Source organism: Mycteria americana, chromosome 6, assembly GCF_035582795.1.
Source record: "Mycteria americana isolate JAX WOST 10 ecotype Jacksonville Zoo and Gardens chromosome 6, USCA_MyAme_1.0, whole genome shotgun sequence".
In the NCBI taxonomy this organism is placed as follows: Eukaryota; Metazoa; Chordata; class Aves; order Ciconiiformes; family Ciconiidae; genus Mycteria; species Mycteria americana.
In genome coordinates this window covers 35625355-35652431 of record NC_134370.1, presented here as the reverse complement: position 1 = coordinate 35652431, position 27077 = coordinate 35625355, and the positions used below count along the sequence as shown (strand labels likewise).

At 44.3% G+C, this 27077-nt stretch overlaps 1 protein-coding gene across 5 annotated transcripts in view; it reads left to right on the top strand.

Annotated features, from left to right (window-relative positions):
- JMJD1C (jumonji domain containing 1C) overlaps window positions 1-27077 on the top strand; it is a 168344-nt gene that overhangs the window by 95972 nt on the left and 45295 nt on the right. For 3 of the 5 annotated variants that reach the window (XM_075505300.1, XM_075505299.1, XM_075505303.1), the window contains one exon: window positions 14423-14536. In XM_075505300.1, coding sequence (XP_075361415.1) covers window positions 14423-14536 — 114 coding nt within the window. Of the gene's footprint in view, window positions 1-8772; window positions 9184-14422; window positions 14537-27077 lie in introns of those variants that run through there. The other 2 variants (XM_075505302.1, XM_075505301.1) reach the window with 2 other exon arrangements.

Sequence of the window (27077 nt, the reverse complement as noted above, 5' to 3'; positions counted from 1 at the left end):
GGGCAGATGCGAGAATCTAAAAATAACACGGGGGGGGGGGGAGGGGGGATATCCATTATGATATCTAGGTTATTTTCTCATTTGTTTACTAGATAGACTGATGGTGTTTCAACATTATTTCAGCATTATCCTGATGCTGGGATACATTGACTAAAACCCCATCTGTTCCATCAGACTTTTTATCATCAACTGTAAACTTTTAACCTCAACTTCTTAGTGGTTTATGCTTGTAAGGTTTTTGTCTTTGAGAGGTTCTCCCAAACCTTTTATATTGTAGAGTCAGGAATCAAACGAGTGTATTAGCAATGGTATCTCAGTGTAGGAAGTCCGACAAAGTCACAGTATTATTAGGAAACAATCATAGCAGGAAAAAGTACTGCTTAAGAAGGTTAAAAGATATTTCTGTATATAGTCTGAAACTAGATTGTATCTCTCCCTGCTTACATGACACACGAAGGTGAGGTGAACAGTCTGATATTTTTGAGGAGTATATACTAGCATGTTGTCTCAGTAAGATGGAGCTTTTTACAAAGATAGTTAAACCACAATGCATCAATGTTGCTTAATATTTAAGTCTTAGTGTTTGGAAATACGAAAATACTACTTCTAAGATAAGATACTCTTATGCTTAAAGTGTACGTGTTTAGGATATAAAAAGGATGTATCGCAAAACACAGAGAAATGTCCAAGTACGACCTTACTCCCAACAAGCTGGGACTAAGAGAGCACAGAGGCACTGAATCCAAAACGAGTAATCTTCTCCTGTCCTAAATGGCCTTTCCCTATTAAGGGAATCCAGAGATAGCCAGATAGAAAGCCTGCAGAACTGGCAAATGCGGTTCCTGATTTTTTTGAGACAGTGGAAGTAGAGAAGGAGGAAGGAATAGAAGTTGTAGCCTTTTAACTATTCATTAAAAACCCCCTCATTCTGAATATATTGCAAATTGAATGTGCTTATTCCACAGCTCTTATTCTGCCTGACAAACAGTGAAATACATTGCTGTCAGTAAAAGGGAGTAAATGTAAAGACTGGAGGAATGGCCTTGAGGAGCCTTTTGCTTCTCAGAAACGGAATCCAAATTTATGTACAATAACTTCATTCATATGATAATCTGAAGCAGGTATTTCCCTCTTTCAGCTTCTACAGGATGTGTTCTTCTGAAATACTGCTCCCTGTTCTTGATTATTTTATTCAAGATTTTTAGACTTCACCTTTTATATGGTTTTGAGGCTTTTGTTATTCCACATAACTCCAAACAGGAGCTCCTATTTAATGTATCTTTTTCTCCTGATCCCAGTTCTGTTTCAAGAGCCGAGTCCACTCCCCGTAGAGACTTTCTACTTAACTGAGTTGTTACAGCCTACTCAAGTCACCATTTTATAGCATGATGTCAAGAATATGTTGCATGCCCTGGGTGTGGCGTCAGGCATATGGGGAGCATTTGATATTACAAGAGTCGCTTGGATACTGTTGTAGAGCTGTGGGAATGGAAAATACCGGCACAGAGGAAGTGATGCCTGGAGTGAGGCTCCCTCAGAACCACACCCCGTTTCGCCTCTGATGGAGCCAGTGGCTTGTTTCCAGGAGGTGGCCCTGGACTGAAGGGCCTGTCAGCAGCCTGAGCAATCAGGGAGCCCGAACTGCAGTGGGAAGCTGAGCTTTCCGTGGTGAGGATGCACCTGAGTTGTTTTGAAGAACAAATAGAAAAATGCAAAATAAAATACAGTCCATTTAAGAGACAGGAAGCTGACTAACTGGTGAATAAGATGCCTTAGACAAAGGAAAGAGAGAGGGAGTGGCAGGGCAGAAGAACTGAAAAACCAGCAGAATTGGGAAAAAAAATAATGCTCTGGAAATCAAAGTTAAGAAGGATGCAGGGGGTGAGGTGGAAAAAGGTGAGGCAGGTATTTAAGCTCTGGGGAATAAAAACAGAAAGGGAGCCTTTGAAAGCTGGATCTGGGTGACTCTCAGGAAGTGAGATGTGCTTCAGAGAGGCAATTGGGAATGTAGTATGAGAGGGGCAGGAAATAGTAGGAGGGTGAAAGGTGGAGTCCTGTTCTGTAATGAACTTTGGTTAGTGGGAAGTATGAGAGGGAGGCAGTGCCGGATGCTGAATCAGAAGAGCAGCAATTCAGTGGATGTAAGAAGCCCGAAGCTGATGTTCTCAGTCGGGTTGTTTTTCTGGAGGTGAGGCTGGAAGGCTGGGTAAATGAATGTTACATCCAGTAAGTTCAGGGGGAAAAGGATGCAAGAATGTTGTGAGTGTTGGCGATAGGGTTGGAAGAAGAGAATAAAGCCAAGATATGAGTTGGAGGGAGTTTGGCATTATTGTGAGGGAAGCAAGAAGGCTGAAGAAGCGTGAATACTGAAAAACATGGATGGCACCCAAGTTAAAAAGGGTTTGATGAATATTGCAGAAGGAGTGTGGGTAAGAACATTATGATCTTGAAGCTGTTGTGCTTGCTTTGTGGAAGACAGAATCCAGTCCCAAGGTTAATGACTGTTGTGGCATATTACCATGACACTTGGAAACTCATATGAAAGTCCAGTATTTCATTGTGCAATGAGTTGTAGAACAAACGCAGAGTGAAAAGTGTTCCTTTCTCCATGGAGTTAAAATTTGAGAGTAAGTCAAGGGCAGATGACACACAGAGACAGGCAGATGGGAAATAGGCATTGCTTATGAGGGAATATGAGGCTTCCATAAAGCAGTGGCCAAGCCATTGTCAAGGTTTCAGAGGTCAGTACAGCAAAGCAGAGTTTTAAGGAGAAAATGGAAAGATGTCAACGAATTGGCTTTGCAAGTGTTGCCAGTAAGCTGTTCCTGAAATTGGTAAATGAGCGATAGTAGGATCGGGAGATGCTGTTTCTGAAAGTGCAGTTTGATGTGACGGGACTGCTGGGGGAAGGAGTGCAAAGAGTGGACATTGTGGGCTGGAGGTGTTTGTGACAGCATTTTGAATGGATCTGAACATGTATGCATTTTTTAAGGCCAGAAGAAAGGTGGCTTCGGTAATCAAAATGCAGGATGAGTGTAGGCTGGTGCTCTGAACTCTGGGAATGGGTAGAAAAACACGTTTTATAAGCTTTATGAGAAAGATCTGCAAGAGTTTCATGTAACCTGGACCCAGAAGTGAGGGAGAGGAGGTCACACTTAAAGATTACATTGATGTTACTGGATTTGAGTGAGTGGGAGAGTCATAGCATTTTTGCCTAGCTAACGAAGGGAGAGGGCATAGGAAAACACAAGTCTATTATAGCAATGCTGGGCTTGAGATGACAGACATCCACAAAGGGATGCCTGAGAGACTGCTCAATATTTTGTCTTTGGATTTAAATCTGGAGTTAGAGCGCTGTCCTGTAGGTTCCAAGTATGAGGATTTGTTATCTGTAAATGGCATACTGCAGAGGTTAGGTAGAGAGAAAAATGTCAGCAACAGGCTGCTAATAGAAACTGAATTAGGGGAAGGTGTAGAATGGGCTAGGAAGAAAAGAAACTAGGGGCAGCAATTGTGAAAAATACTATTTGGGTAGCTTAGACCTGAAAGAATGAGTTGAATTTGTACAAAGGATTGGGGTTTTGTAACAGGAGAAATTAAAGCAACTTAGTCTGAAATTATTTATCAACATTCAAAATTTGCAGTTTCTAAAGTTTGCATTTAAACACTGGCAGCAAACTCCAGCAAATAAGAAAACTCATGCAATACTATTGCCTACAATGATGATTTTTTTTTTTTTTAATGCCACGCTTCTGGTTTTTCTTTTACCAAGATTATTGGTCTCCTGTTGCAGCAGGGACACCAATTCAGCCACAAAAATAGTGCAGGTTTACAACAGAGCTTATTCCCAGAGCTGTGATTACAGTACTGGTATGATGAAGTAAATGGGAATGAAGTAATGGGGAAAATTGCACAGTCATGTTGATGCATGCAGCATTAAACCCCATGGTGCTTGCCCAGGGAAGGACAAAAGTGATTTTAAAAGTTGATTGAAAATATTGCAAAGATAGAAACCATATTTTAAATTGGATTAATTTGAAGTATACTGGAAAATCAGCGCTGATATGCGAGTGTATTAATTGTATTGTTGCTCATGTTCCTCCATGTACACTGTTGTCCTCAGCTTCTCAATTTTGAAAAATTACTAAAGAAAGCCTGGTGCAGTTTTTGCATGTCTGGATGTCTCCAAGTGCGATTTGTCCACCTCCATAACCAAAAAGGAGAGTTTAAATGAAGAATTTGCCAAATGAACTGGCACGTAAATGCCAGTTACTCTATTCTACATGTTGCAGCCCTAGCAGTACTGATTGTTTCACACGCATTAATTCCTCCTTTGGACTTTAGCTTCTGCACTGAAGTACTCCGTTTGAACTCAGTTGGTTTGCACAAATACGTAATCAGAAAGTTAATTTCTCCACTAAGGTGAGACTGACCGTAGCTCTGCCCTTACTGTACTATTTCTGCAGGCGTATTGCTATGAAACAGTTCTGCTTGCTAAGCAAATGTAGGGCAGCATACACAGAAAAGAAGGTAGGTAGAAAAACGCTAATTTAAATGATGAAGACCGATGTAAATAACTTTCATTTGTTTTAAAGTTTAAATATTTACTCATTTGCAGTATCTACATGTACTCTTTCCTTGCCGGCAGCATCCCAGACATGGGTTTCCCGGGGGAGGTGCGGGGAAGGAGCGTGGTTTGCAGTTGAAGGGGTTTGCTGCCGTCAAGAAACGGCAGGAGGGTTACAGCAGAACCCCCCGCTCTGCCCGGGCTTTACTTTCCCAGTGTCCTTGCTGTGTTTCTGGCAGCGCGGTGTCAGTAGCCTCCCGGAAGGGCAGTGACTCACGGCCCGGGCGCTGGCCGGCGGCCAGCCCGCAGGCACAAGGGCTGCAGCTGGTGCCGGCCCCCGCCCCGGCCCCGGCCCCGGCCCCGGCCCGCCAACAAAGGGGCTGCGGGGGGCGGCGCTGCCCGCCGGCCTCCGCCCGCCCCGCCAGCCCTGCTTGGGCACCAGCCGCCCAGCAAACGTCTCTGTGGCGGGGCGCTCGAGTGAAAAACCCGCCAGTGTTTCAAAGGGGAAAAACAAAAGAAAAAAGGAGCAGCTCTTGCAAAACCGTGCCGGCACAATCCGGCGTGTCTTCCGCCTCAAAGCAAACAAAAACCAAACCGAAAACTCCAGCAGAGGAAGGCGAAGCCATACGCCACCTGGAATTTTTTGTGCTGTCTCTAAAAATACAAAACCTGCAGCGTTGCCATCCTCGCATGCATGGCCTGAGCCTGAGCCTGAGGTGTGCTGCTGCGGCACACCGGAGAAGCGCTTTGCCGTAGTTGAAGTTACGACTGCGATTTTAGGAAGGGAATGTTTGTGTTTTTCCGTCGATTTTCGTGATTATCTGTAGTTGTAGCGATTACCTGCAAAATAGGGCACGCTGTGTTACCAGTAATACATGTGTCCTGTGGCAGCGAGCCAAGACAGTAATTGAAGGTCAGGGATTGTTTGCCGAGTGCAGTTCAGTGTGCTGCCTGATTCCATAAGGGACTGGCAGTGCCAAAGAACAAAGGCAGCTCTGTTCTGCAAGCTTATAGTATGGCTTGTTTGACAGAGTTCAGGCCCAATTGTGAGGCGAAGCAAACAGTAGTTGGAAGCAGCACTAAAATAATGTGACGATTAAATAAGCTGCTCTAAATTGTAGTATTTTGCAGATGTCATAACCAAGCTTGGATACAATATTTTCCATAGGCTTCGGGACTCTTAAGACACTCATTTTTTAAATTGTTATTTAAAAATCGGCATTAGTGCTTTTACGTGGCAAATCTGTGTTTTGTTAAGAATATACACGTATATATTGCGGTAAATTTAGTAAGCTGTAATGATGTAAACGTTGTTTTATGTTGCCCTAGCGTACTTAACATTAGCATTGCACCAGTAGCAACTTCATTATTTTTTATGCTCTCGAAAGTGTTTTCCCACCTAGTGGGTTTTCACTGAGATCGTCTTTAAGTGAAACCCTTGGAAATACAGTTGCTGGGTTAGTATTCCACACGTAGCTGGTGCCACTTGAGAATTTTTAGCAAAATCCCTCTGTGGTAATGAATAGGTGGTGCTGCACTGGGTATTAATATTCTTTGTTACTAAGTCGCGGTCTATTAATAAAGCTTTGTCCAAACGGGCAAACTTGCCTGTCCTCCAGACAGTCTTGTGATTTGTATTTTAACAGTGTCTGTCTTGGATATTATTAAGGATTGCCTGCTTTGACAGTTGCACTACATACCACTCAGCTATCACAGCACCATTAGTTTAATAGTAGCATGAAGTATGTTGTGCTCTGTAATAGGCATAATTCATTTGCTTGCCCTTCCTGAAATAACTATTAGTGTTTGGACTCTTACTTGAGAGAAATGGTAAAACAAACCCCTGAAACCATATGAGAGAGGTATGAATTTGGTAAAAGTAAGAGTTTGTCTTCGGGATATTCAGTATTTCTTGGAGGTAATCTAAAATGCGTTTTAGAAGTTAAATTGAACATCATACAAGTATAGAATTAAGTTTGGAAAAAATACTTTATTTCGTGACTACTTGGCAAAGTCTGAGTTCAGGATATTTCCTTGTGTCAGCTATCACTGATAAGTTGAGTTTTATTTTTTAGAGGTGGTGAGGCCTCTGAACCAACCGAGCCTGTGAAAGACTCCCTCACTCACTTGACAGGCTCCCCTGTTGCTCTTTGGTGGCAGAGAACAGGCACACTTGTGCACCAAAGAGGTAAAGGCAGTGCAAACTGTGGCCCCAAACATGGAATAAGGATGCATTTTAGTCTCTGCTACTGCATGACCTGTCTCGGTACCAACAAAAGCGGCTGAGGCGTTATTCCTCCCAACCCTGGGGGAGGTGGGGTGGAGAAGAAAGAATTAGAAAGAAATGAGGTCAAAATGGTGTCAGTAAGATGTTTAATTTTTTTTCTCTGGAGATGAGGAAGTGGAGCCCCACCGCAGCCTGGCTGGGGCAAGGGGTGTGTTTTGGGCAAGCAGGGGAGGTTAGCGATCCCCATGCTCTGCTGGCCGCAGAAGGTGGCCTTTCTCTGGCTAGCCCTGAGGGCGAGCAGACTTGGTGAGGGGCTGCGGGGTGGGGGGTCAGTAGGGCTGTGCACGGGGGTGCCGGAGACGAGAGGAGCAACTGTCTGGCCTGGGTGGTCAGGAATAGATGGAGGCTGCTAAGAGCACCGCTGCCTCCCCGCAGCCTCGCTGCCATATAAGGCTGCTCAGCAGCCTCGGGCTTGACAGGCTGGAAGACCACTTAAAAGGGAAAATCAATACAATAAACAGCCTCTGTTAGTCTCCCTTCAAAGCAGAACCCAGTTTTGCAGTTACGTGGTTTGACTGTAGGCTGAGTAGCGTCCAAAAACCACATACAGGTAGCCTGGTTCCTGCCCTGTGCGCAGTGTCACGAACTGTTGTGGAAGAAATCCAGTTGCTGGAGAAAAGTCCGTGGTGGGTAGAGAGCCTTCCAGTTCAAATTTAATTTTTAACTGTACTTAAGTATTTTATTATTTCAGAGCTCAGTATTTTATAGCATTCCAGTACACCTTTAAGCTTACATCATTTGGAATAATTCAAGATGAGAACAGAGAGGTAGTCATGCATTGATTTCCCATTATTCTCATACTTTCTTGGCAAACTACATGCTTTATATTTTTTCCATGAAATAAAAAATGTGCAGCTGTTTATGTTTAAAGGGTTTGGAGGAAATAAATGCCTCTATCCCAGCCTCCCTTGTGATGGTTTTTTTTTTTTCTTTCCATGCTTGTGTATGTGAGCTAAACCCGAGGAATGCATTACAGGCATTATTGCTAAATTTCTGTTTGGAAACCATTTTCTCATTAGATAGTGCACCATGCACTTTTTTCCCCCTGGACTATTCAGGTGAATTGATGTTTTTATGTAAACTGTAAACAACTAGTTGGTTAGTGCCATTAACTTCTGTACAACAGTAGGAAAACACATTTTGTGGGGGATTTTTTTGTCAGCAGGAGAAAATGGGTTGTATGCTGAAAATTAGAAAATTGTGCTTCAGAACGTTTGGCATCAGTTTATGGGCTATAAATACTTGCTGATCACGGCGAAGTGTGTTCTTAGTGAAAGGCTTTCGGATGACCAGCCCCTGCCAGGCTTTTCACTGTACCTGGCGGCGCAGAAGGGAGCGGAGCAGCCCAGGGCTCCCGGCTCGTCCCCTGCCGTGCGGGTCGCTGCCCTCACCGCCCCCTGATCTGGCTGCTTCTGGACCGAAATCAGGCACTGAGCTCATACCTGACCCGCCCTTCCTTTTTTTTACACACACACACACACACACACACACACACACAAACAAACCCCCCGGCTGTGTGTGTGTGCGTGCGCGAATGTGGACAGAGTTGTAGCCATCGTTTGCTGACTGTAAAAGCCCACCCGCGGGGAGGGGTAAGGAAAGGCTTTCAAAGGACAGACCCGGCAGCGTGGGGGCTTCTTGGGGGGGGAGGAAGGACGTTAGGCCATAAACGAGGCTGCAGGTTTTGCAGGGTGCCGAGGTCTGGCGTGGGCGGGGCGGCCCCGCTGGGAAGCGGGAGGCTTTCGGCCCCCGGGTGCCCCGGCCCCGCTCCCGGGCCGCCGCCACACGTGGCCCACGGCTCCGCCCCCGCGGGACGTGGCCGCCTCTCCGCCCCCGCGGGCCGCGCCTGCCGAGCGCCGCCCCTTCCCTCCGGCGTGCTCCCTTCGCTCGGCTGCCGGCGGCTCGGCGCGGTTCGGCTCCCGGCAGCTCGGCTCGGCTCGGCGCGTCCCAGCTCGGCTCCTCCCCGCCCCGGCAGAGCGCCGCCATGGCCGGCCCCGCGCACCGCGCGCCCGCCCTTATGTAAGCGGCGGCGGCAGCGCGCCATGACCCAGCAGCGGGGACGCGCCGGGGCCTCCGCGGCGGGCCCAGCTGCGCGCTAGCCCGCGCCGGCCCCACAAAGGGCGGGCGGCGAGCCCTCCTCCTCCTCCTCCCTCTTACCCCCTCCTCCGTCGCCTCCTCCCCCAGCCCCACCGTCCCGCCCCCGGCGCGGCCGCCCGGCCCGGCCCGACCCGGAAGCGGCGCGGCGAGAACCATTTTCCTTGTGAGTTCAAAGGCGGAGGCGGGCGTGGAGGTCCCGCGGGCCGGGTCGGGCCGCGGGGCGCCGAGCGAGGTGCGTACCCATGGGTGGGGGGGGGATCGGCTGGGGGGGGAGAGAATCTGCCGCCATGGCTCGGGGGGGGAGGGGGGACGCTTCCGCGGGACACCCCCCTCCCCCCCCCCCCCCCCCCCCGCGGACATTTTAACTTTCCGAGGGGCGCCCGCGCGTCTTTGTTTGCCCTCCAAGGCCGCGGGGGCGGAGCGGGGCGCGCCCCCGGCCCGCGGGGGTGTCGTGGCCCCCCCCTCCCCCCCGTCCCCGCGGTGTGCGGAGCAGCGCACGTGACGGGTGGGCTTCCGCGGGCGAGCGCGGAGCCGGGCGCGGCACGCGGCCGGCGGCGGCTTTGTGCGCGGCCCGGCGGCGGGTGAATGCAGGCCGTGCGCCGCCGAGGCGGGCCCGAGACACCGTGAGTACCGGACACCTCCCTGCCCCGGGGAAGCCGCGCAGGGGCGGCCTGCGCCCTTCGGAAAAATGGGAAAAACGTAGTTTAAGAAATCGGGGGTTTTTTGTTGCTTTTGGCGAGGCCAAATTTCTGCCGTTGGCGCCGGCTGCTGAACTTCAAGGGCTCGTTGTCCAGGCGTTAGCGGTAAGGAGCCCGCCGTTACCAAACAGCTGCGATAATCGTTGCAGCGCGGTGCGCGCTGCCATGCGGCACCCCCGCCGCCTCCGGTGGGGAGGGGGCCCGGCGGGTGGTGCCTTCTTTCTGCGGGGGCGCTTCGCACCCGCGTCCCGCCGGTTACTTCCTTCTGCTTGCGGGCTCCGACACCCCCTCCGGGGAAGGGCTGGGAGAGTTCCGCCCGGAATAACGCCTTGGCTGGAAACGGGCTCTTCTCTACGGAACGCAGGCAAAGTGGTCTGCAAATGAGAAAACTCGATGCTCGATTTTTATGTCAAATCTGCTTTATTATCTTCCGCTCGGTAGTTCTGCCTTTGAGTACAAACCATGGCAACAAACAGGCGTTGGAAGAGAGCTACAGCTATTTTGAATGATTAAGTGTCATAATGAAAAGGTGCCAGTGTTTGCGCTATTGCAGACTAAACAGGGAGGCTAAAGAACAATATGTGGAAAAGTTTGCTGAATAGCACGTATAAATTAAGTTTACATGATCTTTTCAATTTTTCTGGTTTAAAGAGGAAAGCCTATAAAATGTTACAGGTCTTAGTTTAAGAATAGCTTTCTTGAATAAATTCTTAGCTTTTTAAAAGTCTGTTCTCTTTACGGTGTAAATTCCTCTAGAGGGATTAAAAAAAAAAAAAGCAAAGGTACTACGTGTGTATAGGAAAATGTGCTTTTGTGGTGTGAGGAGCGGGCTTCAGGCGTGGGGTGCCTAGCTAAGCAGGCTGTAAGCCCCAGTGGGGGAAATGAGGTAGTGGTACGTGCGGGATGAGCCGGGCAGCAGCTGCGAGCTCAGCTGTAACCCGAGCGTTTGCTGCAGTGAGCCTTCTGGGTGTCACAGCCTGGCAGCGCCGAGGCTGCAGCAGCCGGGAGTCAGCAGCTCACAGCCGAGGTGCGGCGGCTCCTGGAGCCCTGGCCAGTGCCAGGGAACTGCCTGCTGACATGCTGGGGGCGGCTTACCACGTCTACAGCTGCTTAATTGCATTAGGCAGAGATAAAAATGCACTATGTGCTTGCTCAGTGCTGCTTCCTCGGGAAAGCGGGGCCTGTGGTTGCCATGGGGGTTTTGAAACGATAAATAAATAGATGAGTTGTGTTACTGGGCGTTAGAAAAAGCAATCTGTGAGTAATCCGCTGTATTCGCAAGTATTTGGTGAATGCCATCGAATAGTTTTCAGATTGTTTGCTGTGAAGCGGTGGTGCTTAATATTTTCTAAAAATTTGTTTGGGTTTCAGGAATCATAGAATTATTTAGGCTGGAAAAGACCTTTAAGATCATTGAGTCCAACTGTTAACCTCCTAAACCAACTTTTCTTCTCAGTCTCAGAGCTGTGCCAGATGCCTCCCGTAGGCAGGTTATTTCTTGCGTGAGCTGGGGTAAAATCATGGGGAGATGGGAGGGCGGGGGCAGAGTAAGAAATATGTTTTATTCAGTATCAGGGAACTTGGTAGCAAAGCAACCAAAGTGTGTGTATGTGTTGATAGAGCTCCCTTTGGCCAGGCAGGGAAACTTGGTGGGAAAAAAGTGGGGTTTTTTTTCAAGCAGCTGCTTAGAAGAGCGCTGAAGTCAGATGTCACTTAAAATTGAGTGCTTGAGTCCTTTGCTTAATTGTGGTCTTTAGAGAGTTGGGTTAATGTAGATGGTAAAAGGAAATTTTATGCAAGTTCGAAGGGGAGACTTTTGTTTGAAGAGGTTCAGTTTTTCCCTGGTTCCAGCCACTGTGCCTGATTCTCCCTAGGGTTGTCCTCCGCTTTGGGAACAGAAGGAGGGAGCGTCTTCCTCTGAAAGTCTGCAAGGAGCTTGTTGGACCTTCTTCATCTATTTTCATGTTGTTACATGTCTCACGTGCTTGCCTCTAGTAGCTGACTCTTGCCTGCTGTGCTCTTAGTCTGTTTTTCTTTGTGCATGTGCAATGCATGGTGTGAAGTTTGGTCATGTCTTCCATCTTAAGATTTTTCAAATCCCTAGCCCATCCCGGTTTGGATATCTCCTTGGTGGCCTGCCTGTCTCCTGGAGCTGATGGAGTCTGGACTTTGCTTTCTGGAGAAGGCCTGCTTTTTTTTAAAGGGTGGGGTTTTGTTGTTCTTTGATAATGGGAATGTTTTCTAATAGTGTCTGAAAAATCTCAAGTTGTGTGCGGCTGAGCAGCCATCCGTGTATGAGGAGGTGTGTGACATGGCGTAGTTTTGCTTTATATATTTACATATTTTTCCTCTCTGTTTGTGGGATAGCTTGCATCCTCCACATGCGTATTTTGGGGGCGTTGGTCTGTCTAGAGGCTTAGATCTATGAAAGCAAATGAGAAGGCATTTAATTTCTCTTCTCAAAATAATCATGCTCACAGATCTATATTTGGACTAGTTCTTTTAATACCAGCAGTAAGATAAACCGGGGGCTCACACGTACCTTAATCTGTAGTGTTGTCTGAATCCTGAATGATAACTGCAAGCTGCATTCCACATGGTTTCGTTTCGGCTAATGATGTGGTATGTCCTGTTTGTAGTCGGAAACGAGTTTCTTGACCTGAATAATAGCACAGAAAGTTAGAAAGGAGCCAGCGTGGAAAAAGTAGAGCAGTGTATGCAAAGGCGTGGGGGCGAATTAAGAAGCGAAAGACCACAACATTGACTTTTTTTAAGGAAAAGTTTGTCTGCTTGTGAGTTTATACACTCAACACTTTGCAATTTCGTGATGTGAACTCCACCCTCTCTTAACTCGAACCATTAGCAATACCAGATCCATTATAGAAGAGTGATGCAAGAGCAAAGGCCCTTTCTTAACTATTAGAGGTTAAATAATTATTTACTATTCAGACTCTGTAGTTAGCATATTATCATAGTCTCCTGCCCCTCCAGCCCTTTCATCTAGTTACCCTGTTGTTGAGATGGCTACTGGCTGATAAGGGGTTTTTTTCCTTGCTTGCATGAGAAAGGGTAACAGCTGAAGTGAAACCTTAAATAAAATGGAAACAAGAATGCAGTACATTAAATCTGAGCATTTGTAGAGTTGGATATATTTATTGGAAAGTATTACGTATCTCCAAGTATCTCCAATGAAGTATTCTCTCATTTGTTTAGCAAGTGCCAAAGCTGAAGCTCCAGAGACGCTTGAGTTATATTTAGCCTAATCGCAAGGCAACACTTTTGTAAAGTAGGTAATGAAGTCTGATAAAACCTTGAGTGCATCCCTTAGGAGCTGCCTGCAGACTGGCTGAGGGCAGGTCACTGACTCTGCCGCTGCCCTGTGAGGTGACTTTTGTCAAGTTATGGGGTTGCTTCATGCCTCAGTTTCTCCATCTGTAAATAGGCGGCTGTGATCCTGCCCTCCCCTTGTAAGTACTTGGGGTCTGTTGCTGGGGGTGTTGCACGTAAGCTAGTGATGTCCCGTTGTGATAGCAGCATCCTAACAGATGTTGGTGTAGCATTTGCACAACGCTTCATGTGGTTTGACCTGCCCTTGTTTCTCCTCTTTGTCTTTTCCTCCTGCATTTTAAATTTAGAATCAGTCTCAAAGGGCTTTTTTCTTTTCCTGTTTTTCCTCATTACTATTTTTTTTGTCCTGTAGACTAACTTTCCTGTATTTTTTTTTTTCTGTCCCTCCATGTTTTTCCCCCTTATATCCTGCATGTTCGTTCTGCTGGCCGTTTCTTTTGTTCACCCGTGCCTTCCCCTTGCTGTTCCCGTCTGCCTTCAGAGCGGCGTTTTCTCTCCCCTCCATCCGCTGGGATTTCCTTTTCACCTGACTCATCCCCTCTCGGTACATCCCCGCTCGGCCACGCTCTCCTTGCGCTTCTGTTCCAGGAAGCCCAGCCAGCAGGGAAGGGGACTGCCTGCTCGTCCCCTCTCGGGAGAGACACACTGAAGTCATGGCTCCCTCCCCACTCGCCTGCTGCATCCCGCTGCGCCTGGACGAGGCAGGGTGCCTCGGGCATAGACCATATGGGGTCACCGAGGAGCCCGTTATTCCCTGCTCCCCTTTCTCGGTGCCTGGCTTTTGCAGGCATCCCGCGTGCTGGGGAAGCAGGAAACCTCCCGGCCCCGCTGCAAAAGCCCCGGGACCGGGCGCTGTCGTCCCCGAAGCCGTTGCGCCGGAGCAGCCGGTTGCTGCAGGGAGGAGCGGCTGCGGGGGCGGCCGGCAGCAGAGGCAGAACAGATGCAGAGACGGGCAGGGAAATGAGATGGTTGACTCGAGGCAAGGTGAACGATTTCAGAACAGGAAGGCGGGGAGCGTTTTCACGTCTGCAGTCTGTTTCCACTTCAGCGTCCTTAGTGTAATTACCACTGCGCTAGCTAGTCCTGCAGGCAGAAAGAGAGGATCTGCGTGCTAAGCTGTATGTTTAAGATATAATCGTGCTCCTGTACTTTGAGCTTCTGTGGTAAATGCTCTTGCTCAAGCTCAGTGAGGGAAAGGAAGAATGTATGGTGTGGTTCCCTTTTCGAGCTGGTTTTCCACCAATGGCACAAAGGAAAAACGACAAAACACAAAATCCTCCTTTCTTACATAATTAGTAATTGTTATTCTGTTTTAACTTGTTTTGATGGAAGAATTACGTCAGTGTTTATACAGTCCTAAGGGTTTGATGTGCTGAGCTTTTTTTAATTGGTTAATTTTCTTTTCTTTTTCTTTTTTCCCAATAGACATTCAAGCCCTTGGTTGGAAAAAGTGTATACAATTCAATTACTGCAGTAGAATTCCTTGTGGACAAACAGCTGGATTTTATAACTGAAGATAGTGCCTTTCAGCCCTATCAGGTAAGAAATTTGGTTAGTATATAAGTACTGTCCATTTAGCTTAAAATCCATGTGTTAATTATTATAGTTCAAATCCATGTGTTTATTTTTAATTGCATTTTACAGTTAAGTTCTGTGTTACAGGAACAATTTCCTATTGCTTATTGGAAGAGATTGTTGCTCATTTTGTGAAAGGTTATATCGGATGCTGTATCTGATCCTAGTGAATCTGATCCTGTCAAGGAGTACTGTGCAACTAGTATTATTGAACCACCTTTAAGTAAAATACCTGACCCCTTTAAAGGTTAATCAGTACCGTTAATTGTAGAGTAGATAAAAGATGGTATCCATGCTTCTGAAGCCGGGCTTTCATTTCTACGTCTTTGCGCTACTACAGTGTTACCCAACTTACTGCATTTTTTGAGAATAAATAGTAGAAAATCTTATTTTTTTAAAAAAGAAAAACTGCTTTCTCTTGCTGTGTTTCTAAGCCTGCTAAAATTTCCAGTATCCTTGATTTTAATGCCTTCTTCACTAATTAGAAACACATTGATATATTGTGTGTGTATTTAAAGAACAAGAGAATCAATTATTCCCCCCCCCACCCCCGTCTAAAAATCTCTTCTATGACAAATAGGAAAGCATTTCATACTTCAGCTTGTGCTGAACTGATTGCAATTAGAATAGCCATAAATTTTTTCTTACGGCTGGGATGGTACACTGCGGTGATACAGAAATAGTACTTTGAGACTTGAAATAACAGATGGCCCTGAATAAATGCTATGTAATTTTGTCCTGACACCCCTTCTTCCCTCCTCCTTCACCGAGGCCTTTTTTTTTTTTTTTTTTTTCCCAATACCAAATATAGAGCTAGAAAAAGAGAAGTGACTGAGAGAGAATCCTGGGGAAAGGAGAGTGAGGTTCGATTCGTGGAAGGGCTGGTGCTTTTGCGTGTCTGTGGTGGGGAAGCCAAATGAGTTCAACGCTTCTTGTCAGGGTGAGGTTACATGTTATGACTCGAGCTGCTCAAACAGCTTGGCTCTGCTGCAAAGGGCAATTCCCACTATTAGGCCCCATGCTAGTGCCTTCAGCCTTCTAAACCAGCACAACCTTTATTTTCAAAAATGGGAGAGAAAGTCTGTGATGTTAGTGTGCTGAGCTGGATTAGCCCAGGGTGCAGCGAGTGCTGTGGCTTCCTCTAGGGAGGGGTTCAGGATGACGCAATGCAGAGTGGGATATCCTCCTTTGGCAGCAGCGACCTCTTCAATCAGCTGAGTTGTGAAGTGTAAATTTACCCTCAGAGTCCAGCCGCAATCTTCCAGATTCATTTTACAAAGCAAATACTTGTGCTAGCGTCTGTCCTTTGCCTGAGATCTATCAAGATCATGTCTCTGATAATGTTCATTCCAGTAACAGTAATCAATCTCCTTTTGGCAATGGATCATTTCTTACAAGATGAGCTGAGCAAAACAAATTGAATATATGATGAGGACTGCCTTTTGTAAAAGCAATCTTATTGCCAGGCCTGGCTGGCAGTAACATAGCAATGCTATATGCGTTTTAGGTCCTTCACTTCAGGGAGTATTTAATGATACAATATTGGACACAGAAGCACCTTAATTTAGGAAGGTGCATACAAATTTAAGGTGTCATTTTTGAAAACGTGTCATATGAACAGCAGGCTTTATAATACCTTGGTAGATAATACTGTAATTAACAGCATTAGCGACTTCAGTTTTAAAAGAGGTGTTGAGCAAAAACTGGTACAAAGCAATAGCTTGTGAAAAATAGTTCCAGATACAAGCTTGGTCTCCCTCACTCTTGGCCTCCATTTTTGACACATAGAGGGCAACTCTGTGTGAGAGGTCAAGTTGTTTCCCCCTCTCTTGGAGCAAACAGCTACCTACTAAAGCCTGAGATGGAGGCTCTACTGATCTGTATCAATCATAAGTAGTTTGGTGACAAGAGATACTGAAATTGTCTGTTTTAACATAACAAGAAGGCTGCTGACAGAGATTCCTTTTAAGTACTAAGGCATCCAGAGTTTGCATCTTAACTGGATATTGCTCAGGTCTTGAATGTAAATACATAAAATAACACTGAGCTTTCATCAAATAAAGACTTCTTTGTTTGAATGATTATAAGAAGTTTTAGAAATTACTTTCCTAGGCATATCTCTTTGCAGGGCTAGCAATATTTCATTGTCAAGTTTTACGAGTTAATTGTACAGATAAGAACTTTAGTGAATGATAATGTCTTTAAGAGAACAGAAACTATTTTTTAAAATATGCTAACTTAATTATGTACCAGCAGTGTGTTAGACAGAAGTATTAACTTGATCATTATGAGACTGTTTTCTCCTGAAAGATACCTGAAGTGGGAAGATCATCTCTTTTCATTTGTTTTGCTTGTTACTTTTTTGTTAATGCTGGAAATCACATTCCTAGCCTTCAGTCACTTAACGTAAGGTGGTTTTTACTTGTACCCTTTTTCTGGAAGGCCTTCCTTTTCTTTGGCATGAAAACAGGTCCTTGATGAATCTTTGGTAAACTTCCTGTGAAAATCTTTTCTAAGAAGAAGAAGAAAAATGGCCTTTTTGCTCCCTTGTTTGGTCTGGAATACTGTTAACCTGGTTTTAGGCAGAAGACAGAACTGAGGAACCATTCTTTGCAGAGATGAGTTAACTTTGAGTTTTTCTAAATGTGTTTAGTTTTTGGTTTAAGCTCTCATGGCTGTACATTTTCAATATGAAGCCCTTGGAGACCATGGTGATCTAAACACTTTTTTATTGCATTTTGCTGTTAGTGCCTAAAATTCCAGTACCTTTCTGCCAAAACAAACAAAAGTTTGAATCTGTGTGGGAAGAGTCCATTTCACTTCAGATACAATTCTTAACTACTGAGTAATTTTTCCCATCGTTGAGTATACTCGTAATACTAGTAATGGGCAGCAGATGAGCGTTTGGTATGAATTCTGCTCAGATCAGTTCTGATCAAAAACCACAGTGCTGCTTAACATAACTATTGGGCCAAAGGGCTTCATGAATAAGGTGGTGCTGTCCGGTTTAAAGGTGACAACTGCTCAAGGCAAAGAAAACAGCACACTTGGCATCCTTTTAGTCTTGGCAGGAAAAACAAAGTTTGATTAGGCAAAGCACTAAATTACTGTTGTTACCAAAAGTGGTTCTTCCAGAACAAGAGTAAAGAGACTTTGGCAGGACTCACTGGGGAATCATGAACCACGGATTCCCATGCCATGTCTGCTCTTTGCATAAATAAACATGTTTCAATTGTTAAGAGGTTCAACAACCTTTGTAAGAGCTAGATGAGTATCGTTATTAAAAGTGGGGTATGCAGCTGTGCTATACTAGTGTTTTTCCATTTTTTTCATATCTTCACAAGGTTTTCTATAGCAAGGATGACACTTGTCAGTGAATTTGTTCTTTACAGCTAAATGTGTTATGTGATTTTTCTTTTCCCTTATGTGTGTACTGCTTTGAATCCTGCCCTTCTCCATAAAAATTCCTTGGATTCTCTATGTGTGGTGCGTTAAACACCAACCTACAACTTGTTTCCGGTGGCTTTTATCTCTGTTGCTTCATAGAGGATACAAACGGTATTATTGTCTACGTGAAACTTGTGTGTGACTGAGAATGACTCATTCATTAATCTGGGATGGTCAGACCATTTAGTCATGTAGTTCTTTTTATGGAGGTGACAAGGGGATCTTGAGGAGAAAGCAGATAGGAACATTTGCTGTGGTACTTTGCTTAGCAATGAAGTGAAAATTATGTTCCTTTGCAGGAAGGGATAGACATAAAATTTATAACATGCATTTCCTATGTCAAACTAGTATCTGTAGGAAACATAGTCTTGAAATGTGAAGTGTAAGTCAGGTCCTTAATATTTTTCTGCTTTGCATTCACAGTATATCATGTGTATATTGTGATTAAGTAAAAATTGACAAGTGTGGTAGGTTTTATAGTGGCTTTTGCTATAGATTGAAACTGAACACGCTTTCAAATATGTTTGTTATTAAAATATTTTAAGCAAAACTACAGTAAGCCTACACAATTACAAATGTGACCTAAATCAAATACGTAGAACTGAAATGGTTTTCTGTAATAAGTTACTTGTACTATTCTGTGACAGCTATGTGTCTGTTCATTACGATACACATAGTAAGTTCAGCAGCAGCAAAGCTGATCATGCCTTAATTTGTTTAAGCATTGTAGTTTACTTGAAGGACTATAGATGGGGATGTGAAGCATTAAAGCTCAGCATATGGTATGTGTGACCTCATCAGTGTGGTGTTTTTGTCTGGGTGGTGTTTGGCAGTACCCGTCACAGGCACTGTTGGGCTGAAGTGTGTGATTCTGCTGTTACTGGCTGAAGCAGCTGGAATCAACTGCATTATACTTTGGACAAGCAAATAAAGAATAACAAAAAGTGGATTATATCATGTTTTTCCGTAATAAAATACACTTATGGAAAGACCCGGAAAGACTCTGCTTTTGCCCAAGCAGTCGGTGCGTTACAGTTGTGTGTCTGGGTTGGGCAGAGCAGGGTGCATGATAGATTATATATTTCCAAATATACACACACACATTTTGTGTGTGTGTGATGATATATTTCCAAAGGATTTGTGAGCACACAGCACTGGAACAAATGTGCATAGTTGAGCCAGGGCAAAGAATTCAAATTAAGTTCCTTCACAATCATTAAACTTCCTACAAAGAGGGTATTTCACCACTCAAGGAAGGAAGTGGAAGGGTGCGCACACAGTCTTCAAAAAGTCCTCCTGCATATTGGGCTAAAAGAAAAAAAAAAAGAAAAAACCCTGCTAAGAATGAATCAAGAACACACTTCAGTTCTTCTCTATGGGGGAGTCTCTCCACCCTACTTATGCACATTCTCCTTCAGGACAACTTTTTCTTTCTTTTCTCTTCGGTGTTTGGGGTTTGGTTTTGTTGGTGTGTGTGTGTTTTTTGTTTGTTTGGGTTTTTTTTTTTTTTTTTTTTTTTAAGACAAGCCTTGTTGCCTTAGTGTTTCAAAATTGTAAGGTCTGCTTGTCTACCTCTGTGCTGAAGGTTGCAGATGTAAAGATAGGGTACTGAGAAATCACTTGTGGGTGGTGTTACATGCACAGTGATAGGCGTGTGTACTTTGCTCTTTTTCTAAATGTGCATTGCATGTCTGAGAGCTGACAGGTCAAATGTCTAACACACCTTCAAGGTTGTTGAAGTAATAATAATAATAATAAACTTTCTCACTAATCATGAAATAGGTACCTCAGATTCAGGATCTCATACTGCGCTAATCTTACTTGATCTGTTACAAATTCAAGTTCTATATGGCATGAAGTAAGGCTTGAGAAAAGGGCATAGTGCAACTCTGATACGCTCCTTTTCTGTTTATTATGGGCAGACATTGGCTATTTCAGGCCTGGATGCTTTTGGGTTTCATGACTTGTTTGCTCATAAGAGCAAGCCAATTGTGTAACGTGGCTTGTGTAGTAATGACATGTACACATAAAAAAATACTTTAAACATCTTGAAACAGGGATAAAATAATATTTTTCTGTCTGTATTTTAAGCACCCCATAATCATACAGTGCACTCATCTTTCAGACTTCTCTTGCTTGAAACTTCAGGCTTATAAATAGCTGCTGCAGCTGAAAATTGCTTTTCCCATAAACTTGTACGTCCACTGACCAGGCAGGCAGGAGCTTTTGGGTTGGTCCCACCCTTTGAGGTTGACAGAAGCAGCTCGGGAACTCCTGGTGCCGGCCAGCTGGCGGTTGTGGCTGTCATGTCCTCACCTCCCGCTTTCGTTTCCTGCATGGGTGACAGAGGCACACACAACTTTCTGCATCGTTAACTCTTCTCAGCATTGTCTTTAAGAGCCGTCTCTATTCTTTCCCATGTCTCTGGTGTCTGGACCACCCATAAGCAGTCCAGCTGGCTTCTCTGGCAGCGTTGTAAAGAGCGATGGTCTAAACAGCTTGTTACTGACACATCTATGTTTAAGTGTACGCTTCCAACGTGAGGGGAACCAAAAGGCTGCATCCAGCTAGAAGTGGGTTAGATGACTCATACCAGTCCTTGCTCCCAGTTACACATGTGGGACAGAAGAGTTTCATCGGAATGCTCACAAGGAGAGAGGAACGAGGGAGGAGGGATTGGCACCCTCCATTTGTAGAGTCAGAGGGAGATGTACATCGTGTCTCCTAAGCCTGTATTTGTGCCTCCGTTTGAAAAAGAGCTGCTTCCCTGAGCACTTAATCTGTCTTTATTCTCAAAATAGGTGGAATAAAATTGTACCTTTCTGTTTTACCTTGATTTCTTAAGAAATAAGTGCTTTAGTCACTTTCTTGTCTCTTTCAGCGAGGTTTGGTGCAGGAGTGGAGTTCTTCCAGATCTGACAAGCCTTAGGGAAATGAGCAGCACGGAGGGGAGGCCATCAGTCAAGAGGCAGGTGGCATAGTTGCCACAGATAGTGTGGCTCCTCCAGTTAGTAGGAGGGAGTTCAGGTGGAAATGCTGAAGGCTGTGGGAACGTACATGAGGAGGAAGGGGAAAGAGTTGTGAGGTCCCTGGGATAAGCTGAGGTTGCTATAGTGGAGCTAGGTCTCAAATCCATAGGAAAACAGGTTTCCTTCCACTGTCATAGAGAAACTTGTTTTACTCTTCCTACTATTTTTAAAAAATCACAGTTGGTTAAACTGCTTAACTTCATTAATCCTACTTCAGGAGATAGCATTGAAATACGTAATTTAAAAGTTAGGAATTCAAAACAGAACAGATGGAACAAAACTTGTTTCTTCTTTGAAGGTGAAGATCAAGTCCTTTCACTGAGTATCTCAGTACTTCTCAAAAGCAGTCTTGGGATTACTGAATTTACAAATCCATCCAGTGTTTCTGGGTAAGGAACTTCCTGTGTTTGATCAGAAATGATTACTTTTTTCACCAGTAAAAGCCCATGGAAAATACCACTCTGGAGTAAGAGAAGGATGCTTTATCCTCGGTTCTGTGTCCTTAAAATTCCCAGTCTTCACATTTGATTTATTAAAAGTGAAAATTTAAAGTATTTTTCTTAGGTGATGTTCTTGACCAACGCTATTTTCATAATCCAGACACAGTCAGCTCTGAGAGAAGTCCATTTCGCTTTATAACCAGATGGTGCTTTGCCAGTATGTTGTTGCTTTCCCAGATAGTTGCTCTATGTTGGAATTGGGAATCCTTAGTGCTTTGGGGAACTCTGAAGCATGAGTGAGGGTAAAATACCCCAGTGGTTGCATGAGAGTGCTTACCCAGGGAGAGAAAAGAGTAGGCCTTCTTGCATTTCAGGTAGGGGGGAAACTGAGTTTCATTGAAATTTGTTTTTACCAGAATTAAGCTTTAGCTTGACGTGTTAAACACAATAGCTCATTTGATGAAGTGCTTGTGGTTTTGTTTGCTTTTGTTCCTTCCTCTGATACAACATCGCTTTGTTCAGGGCTGCTATAACTTTTTCTTACAAAATGTATTTTTGAAATTACACCTAATAGAAGTACTAATCTGTAGTCTAGGGTTAGTGCTTCATGAGAACTGCTCCACAGCCTTCAGCAAGCTGCAGTTAGTAGAGGCTGAGAGCTATAGCAGTTCCAGGTGTGTATATGGAATTCCTTTTCCAGGCCAGACATCTGGGGAGAAACTCAAGTAGTTTTATACAAACTTGAATTATTTTTTTTTTTAATTAAAACCAAGTATGAATCTTTTACTATTTTCTTAGACATTGGAATAACTTTACTAATAAAACAAGAAGTGCAGTATTTGTTTTGATGTAGAAGGCTTGGTGTACAGTACGTTTCTTGATCAAACTTAATTTCTTTTTAACAGTATACTACATAATTAAATATAGTTCTAAAGGGTTTTTTTACTGCCATTGTTTGTAAATACTGATCCCCCCTTCAATCTAGCAAACATTTCCTGTCTTTTGAATGGAATTAAAATTAACTATTCCTGTTTTTTCCCTGCATCCCCCTCTTCTTGTGTCTGTCTGCCAGCATTACTGGGAGTAGTATTTTAGTCTGCTTTTGCTGAGCAAGTGGGTTTGAAGCACATTAATTTCTGTGCATCTCACAAATTATTTTGTACTTTATGCTTTTAGTAGTGAATTTTAAGCATACAGTTTAGAAATTATATATCAACCATAGAGGCAGGGTTTTTACCCAGTGTGAATGTTTTCTGCCCTTTTGCTATCTTTTTTTCACCACTCCATGCCACTTTGATATACAACAGATAAAATCAGGTTGAAACAGATATCAGGATGCATAAGACTTGGTGGCTAAAGCATGGTGCTTGACAGGTTTCCCCCCCACCCCCAAGTGGTGTAGTTCAGTCTTGAATTATGTTTTTAATAGGAATTTTTTGGTTCTGTGTGCTGGTAGATTTATTGATGGAAAAATATTGTGAACTAGATGAGCATTGTATCAATTTGAAACACTGAATGACTTTCCTAAGTTTACCCCAAGGAGATTATTGCAGCAACAACTGAAACGTCCCTGTTTTCTGATTAGCAATTTAATCTTTCCTCTTTGCAAGACCATTATTCATCTGTTCTATAAAAGGCACAGCTGCTGCTTTCTCCAGAGTTGCAGAGAGCTGTAGTGTTAATCCAAATATGATATACATCCCAGCTGGTCAGACCTCTGTTATTTATAGGGAAAATTCCTCAAATGGTTCCAGCAGGTCAGAACGGAGCTCTTAGCAGAAAAAAAAGCACACAATGATGACTGCATTGCTTCTGATGCTGTCTTGGAGCAGAGGCAGCATTTCCACGTTTGCACAGTGATGGGCTCGCTTTTGTATGCCCAGCCAGACGATTGGAGAGTCTCTGCACCATATCCCTGAGACCAGAGAAGTTTGTTCTTCTGAATGAAATTCTGCAAGAAAATGTGCTAATTGTTTTCCCAACCCAGATGCATTGCTTCTGTGCAGTGCTGCCTTAAATCCTATTAGAAATTAACTTTGAAAAGTTCTGTGCAAATATAGTGGTACTCGTTTAAAATGTGACAGAAATGTGTTTTATTCTGAACTACTTTAATGTGATCAGCATGTTGGCCAACACTGTTATGTAGCACTGTTCTAAGACAGATTTTCAAACAAACCGTGGAAAACCACTTGAAAATAAAACATTAATTTCATAAGTGGACCAAACTTCCCTGAAGCTGGCTTTCAAGAACATTTTGAAGATATCTGATGTATTCTTTCCTCTTGACCAAAAAAAAAAAGATATTTTTATTATTGGAAAGGATTTGTATTCTGCCCATAATCCTAATGAGTTATGGGGGGAAAGGAGCTGGAAAGTTGTGTGTTCGCAGAGCTCCTATTTGGTAAATAGGATTGAGGATATTTGCAGAAGAGAGTGGGTAGCTCTGTGACTGCTGGTAATCTAAGTTGGTGGTAGTTCGAATTACAGAGCAGAGTGTCATTCACGAGAGTGAGATACTCTGATGCATGTTTCTAGGAGGTGGTGTTGATTCTAGGAGCTGTCGTCAGTCTGCCACGTACTGGATAGTGTTTTACAGTTTTCTTCTGCAGATTTGAATTGAGGGCCCTTTGCTCTTTCATACAGTAAGCTCTCAGTTATCAGTAGTCTTGTCAAATAATACTGTGTTGATGCGTAATGCAACTGATAAAAGATTTGGTGGAGGTAACTACCATGAGATAAAAGATGAACTATCCGGTCTGTCATTATCTGTGGCGGCGGTATACAGCTTTTCAACTCTGCCAGTTCAAGCTGCGCAAGTAATTTCTGCTGTCCCTGATGCAAGGAAGATGTGTCTTCTGTAAAATGGTCAGTGTCTGAGCAAGAACTGATCTCTTGGCTTGATTTCTGGGGGCATTAGGCTGCCTTTCCAGCAGCCCAGTAGTCCAGACAACTGCTGATCAACAGAATGTACTTTCTTTTTTGCTTAGAGATACCTCCATCCATACAGCGTGTCCTTCAGCTGATACGATTTGGAGAGTTGTTAGATACCTTCTGAAAGCAGTTCACAATTCACAGGGTGTCTGGGTCTCAGTTTAAATTTTAATATCAACATACAAAAGATTTTTCTCCTATCTACTCACTTAACTGCTCCCCTTGTTAGCATCAACTTCACTCTGCTAATTGCTTGCTTCAGGGAAATGTCTGCACTTTGAGGTTTCTTTTCCCATAGTGGCATTGAGTTGCTTGGTAAGTGACTCAAAGGCTTATTCCAGTATCACCATGTGACGTGGGAGTTACTGGCTGAGTGGGGTAGGACCAGTACTCCCTCCCTGTTTCTCTTAGGAGTAGATAAAACAGGATGCAAAATTAGGACAAAGTTGCATGTTGCTGAGATGGTGGTGGTAAACGTATGGAGCATGCAGTGAGGAAGGGGAAGGAAATGTGATTGAGCGGAAAACAGAAGAAAAGCAAATGTACGGCTGTGTCATCAAAATGAGGAAGATGATGGACATGGAGCAGTGCTATTCACTTGACCTTTCATTCATTTCTATGTGGAGAAGAATGTGAGTAGTACAAACGGTCACCGCAGCGCTCTAAGTGGAAGTTGACAGCCCACCAGGTTTGCGGGTAGGAGCCACTTGTTTGGGGAAGTCTTTAGATCAGATGCTAAACGAGATGTCTGTCACTCCATGAGGTTTTGCTTTTCTGACCCAGATTGTCCCAGCTGCTCAAAGAGAGGGTGACATAACCTGTGAGCATAGGGGTCATCTATTTTTTTTAATCTCTATTTTCAAATGCAAAACTATTCTAGAAGTCACTAGAGTAGTTTTTAGGTGGTTTTGTGACAATACTTGCCTGGCCCAGGTTTGGTTTTGCTTCTCCATTGGTGGCTGCTTGCTTCCCTGCTGCTTGCTCGTTCCGTATTCTGCTCTCGTTTCCTTTCTGCCTTTCCGTACTAGATTCTCATCTACAGATACAGGAATAATGAGCCGACTTGTAAAAAGGAAGTTTTCCAGCACGCCCATTTCACTTGTGGCATTAGTAGTCTCATAGGAAGGCAAATATCTCTTGTTTATTTTTGTGTTTGTGAGTTAAAACCAGGGAAAATATTGGACTACGAGTCAGGTTTTTTCCTGTATATTTATGTTCCTAACTTTGTTTTTCCATAGGATATTTTCTATTTTTAATAGAAATTTTCTGGTATTTGTAGGGGTGTGAGTTATTCTTCAACTAATTGGTGCAATGATGCTCAAACCCGTTAATTAAAATTTTAAAATCAGTGTCAACTCTTTAATTATTGAACAGGTGAAACGAGGAAGAAAGTAGGAGTGTGTGGGGAGAAGTATTAGGCATAGGGGAGAGTGGGGAGCAAAAGAAAAATTGTTGATAGTTTTTCCGGAGGGATGTTAAGTTTACTGACAGTTGGAAAATTACTAAATTTTTAGTCCTCATCTTTTTTTCCCTGTAGTTTTAACTTTCTACTTATGGAAACATAGTTGTTGCTGTTAGACACTGAAAATAACCCCTAATCTTAAATGTTTGTGGTCCGAAATATCTATAAATGTTTGTCCTTTTCTGAACAACGCATTCAGAGCCCCTTGTTGGGAAGGGGTTAGTTATCCCTCTGCTCTTGCCTGGCCTCTGCACGTAGGGAGAGCGTCACTGCCCGTCCCTGCCTTTTCCCATGTGGCATGCCTCTGCGCACGTGTGAGCAGGGCTGACCTCAGCTCGACTTTGTTTCTGGTTTAGGCGTCAGGGTTGTGCCTTCAAGCTTGACTTAACTGGTTCAGATGTAGCCCAGCAGCTGCCGGGTTTGAATGAGGTAAATTGTGACCGTGCGCTCAGAACAGCAGAAAATAGGTCAAGTGTGGGTTGGGTTTACATAGAAAGCACTAGCGTCGCCTGGTAAGCCTAAGCCTCTTCTCTCTGCTCAGACAAAGCCGTTTAAGGTAAACTGGGAAGTTACCATCTCCCCAAAAAACTTTCTAGCCTTCTGTAGCCTTGGTGTTTCTGGCTAGCGTTGCCCTTCGTGAGAAGCCTGGAGCAGGAGGGAGGTTGCCCTAGTTGCAGGGGCACGCGGCGGGTTGGGTCGATGTGTTCACCCTGGAGCGGTGCCCTCTGGAAAGGCATTTCTCTGCTGGCTTGTGCGGAGCAGCACAGCCCTGCAGTCTTCAGCGCCTTTCTGACCTCCTGCCCACCAGCTGCAGTGGCGTGGCAGCTGGGGTAGCCTTTCACTTGGCAGAAAGGAATAAGGACTATACTGTTTACCAGTGCTTCATGCATGCGTACGTGTCTAGAAAGATGGGCGAAGCAACAGAAGATCTGTGTACTTTAGTCTCGGCTAAATTTGATGATTTCCCTGTAGGGTTTTGGTGTGGTCTGTGTGGCCTCAGCAGTGCTTGCCTGGTGATACCCTCGAGGGTGTCAGTTGCTGCTGGTTTTTCTGTGTTTTGGTTAGATTCTTATCTTTTGCGAGTGGAAAAAAAGTCTTGTAGCATGGCAGAGGGATACTACTAATTAATGGGTGATGTTGTTAAGATCTTTGGTATTCTGCCTATCCAGATTTTATGTCACTGTTTTGTTTTGTGG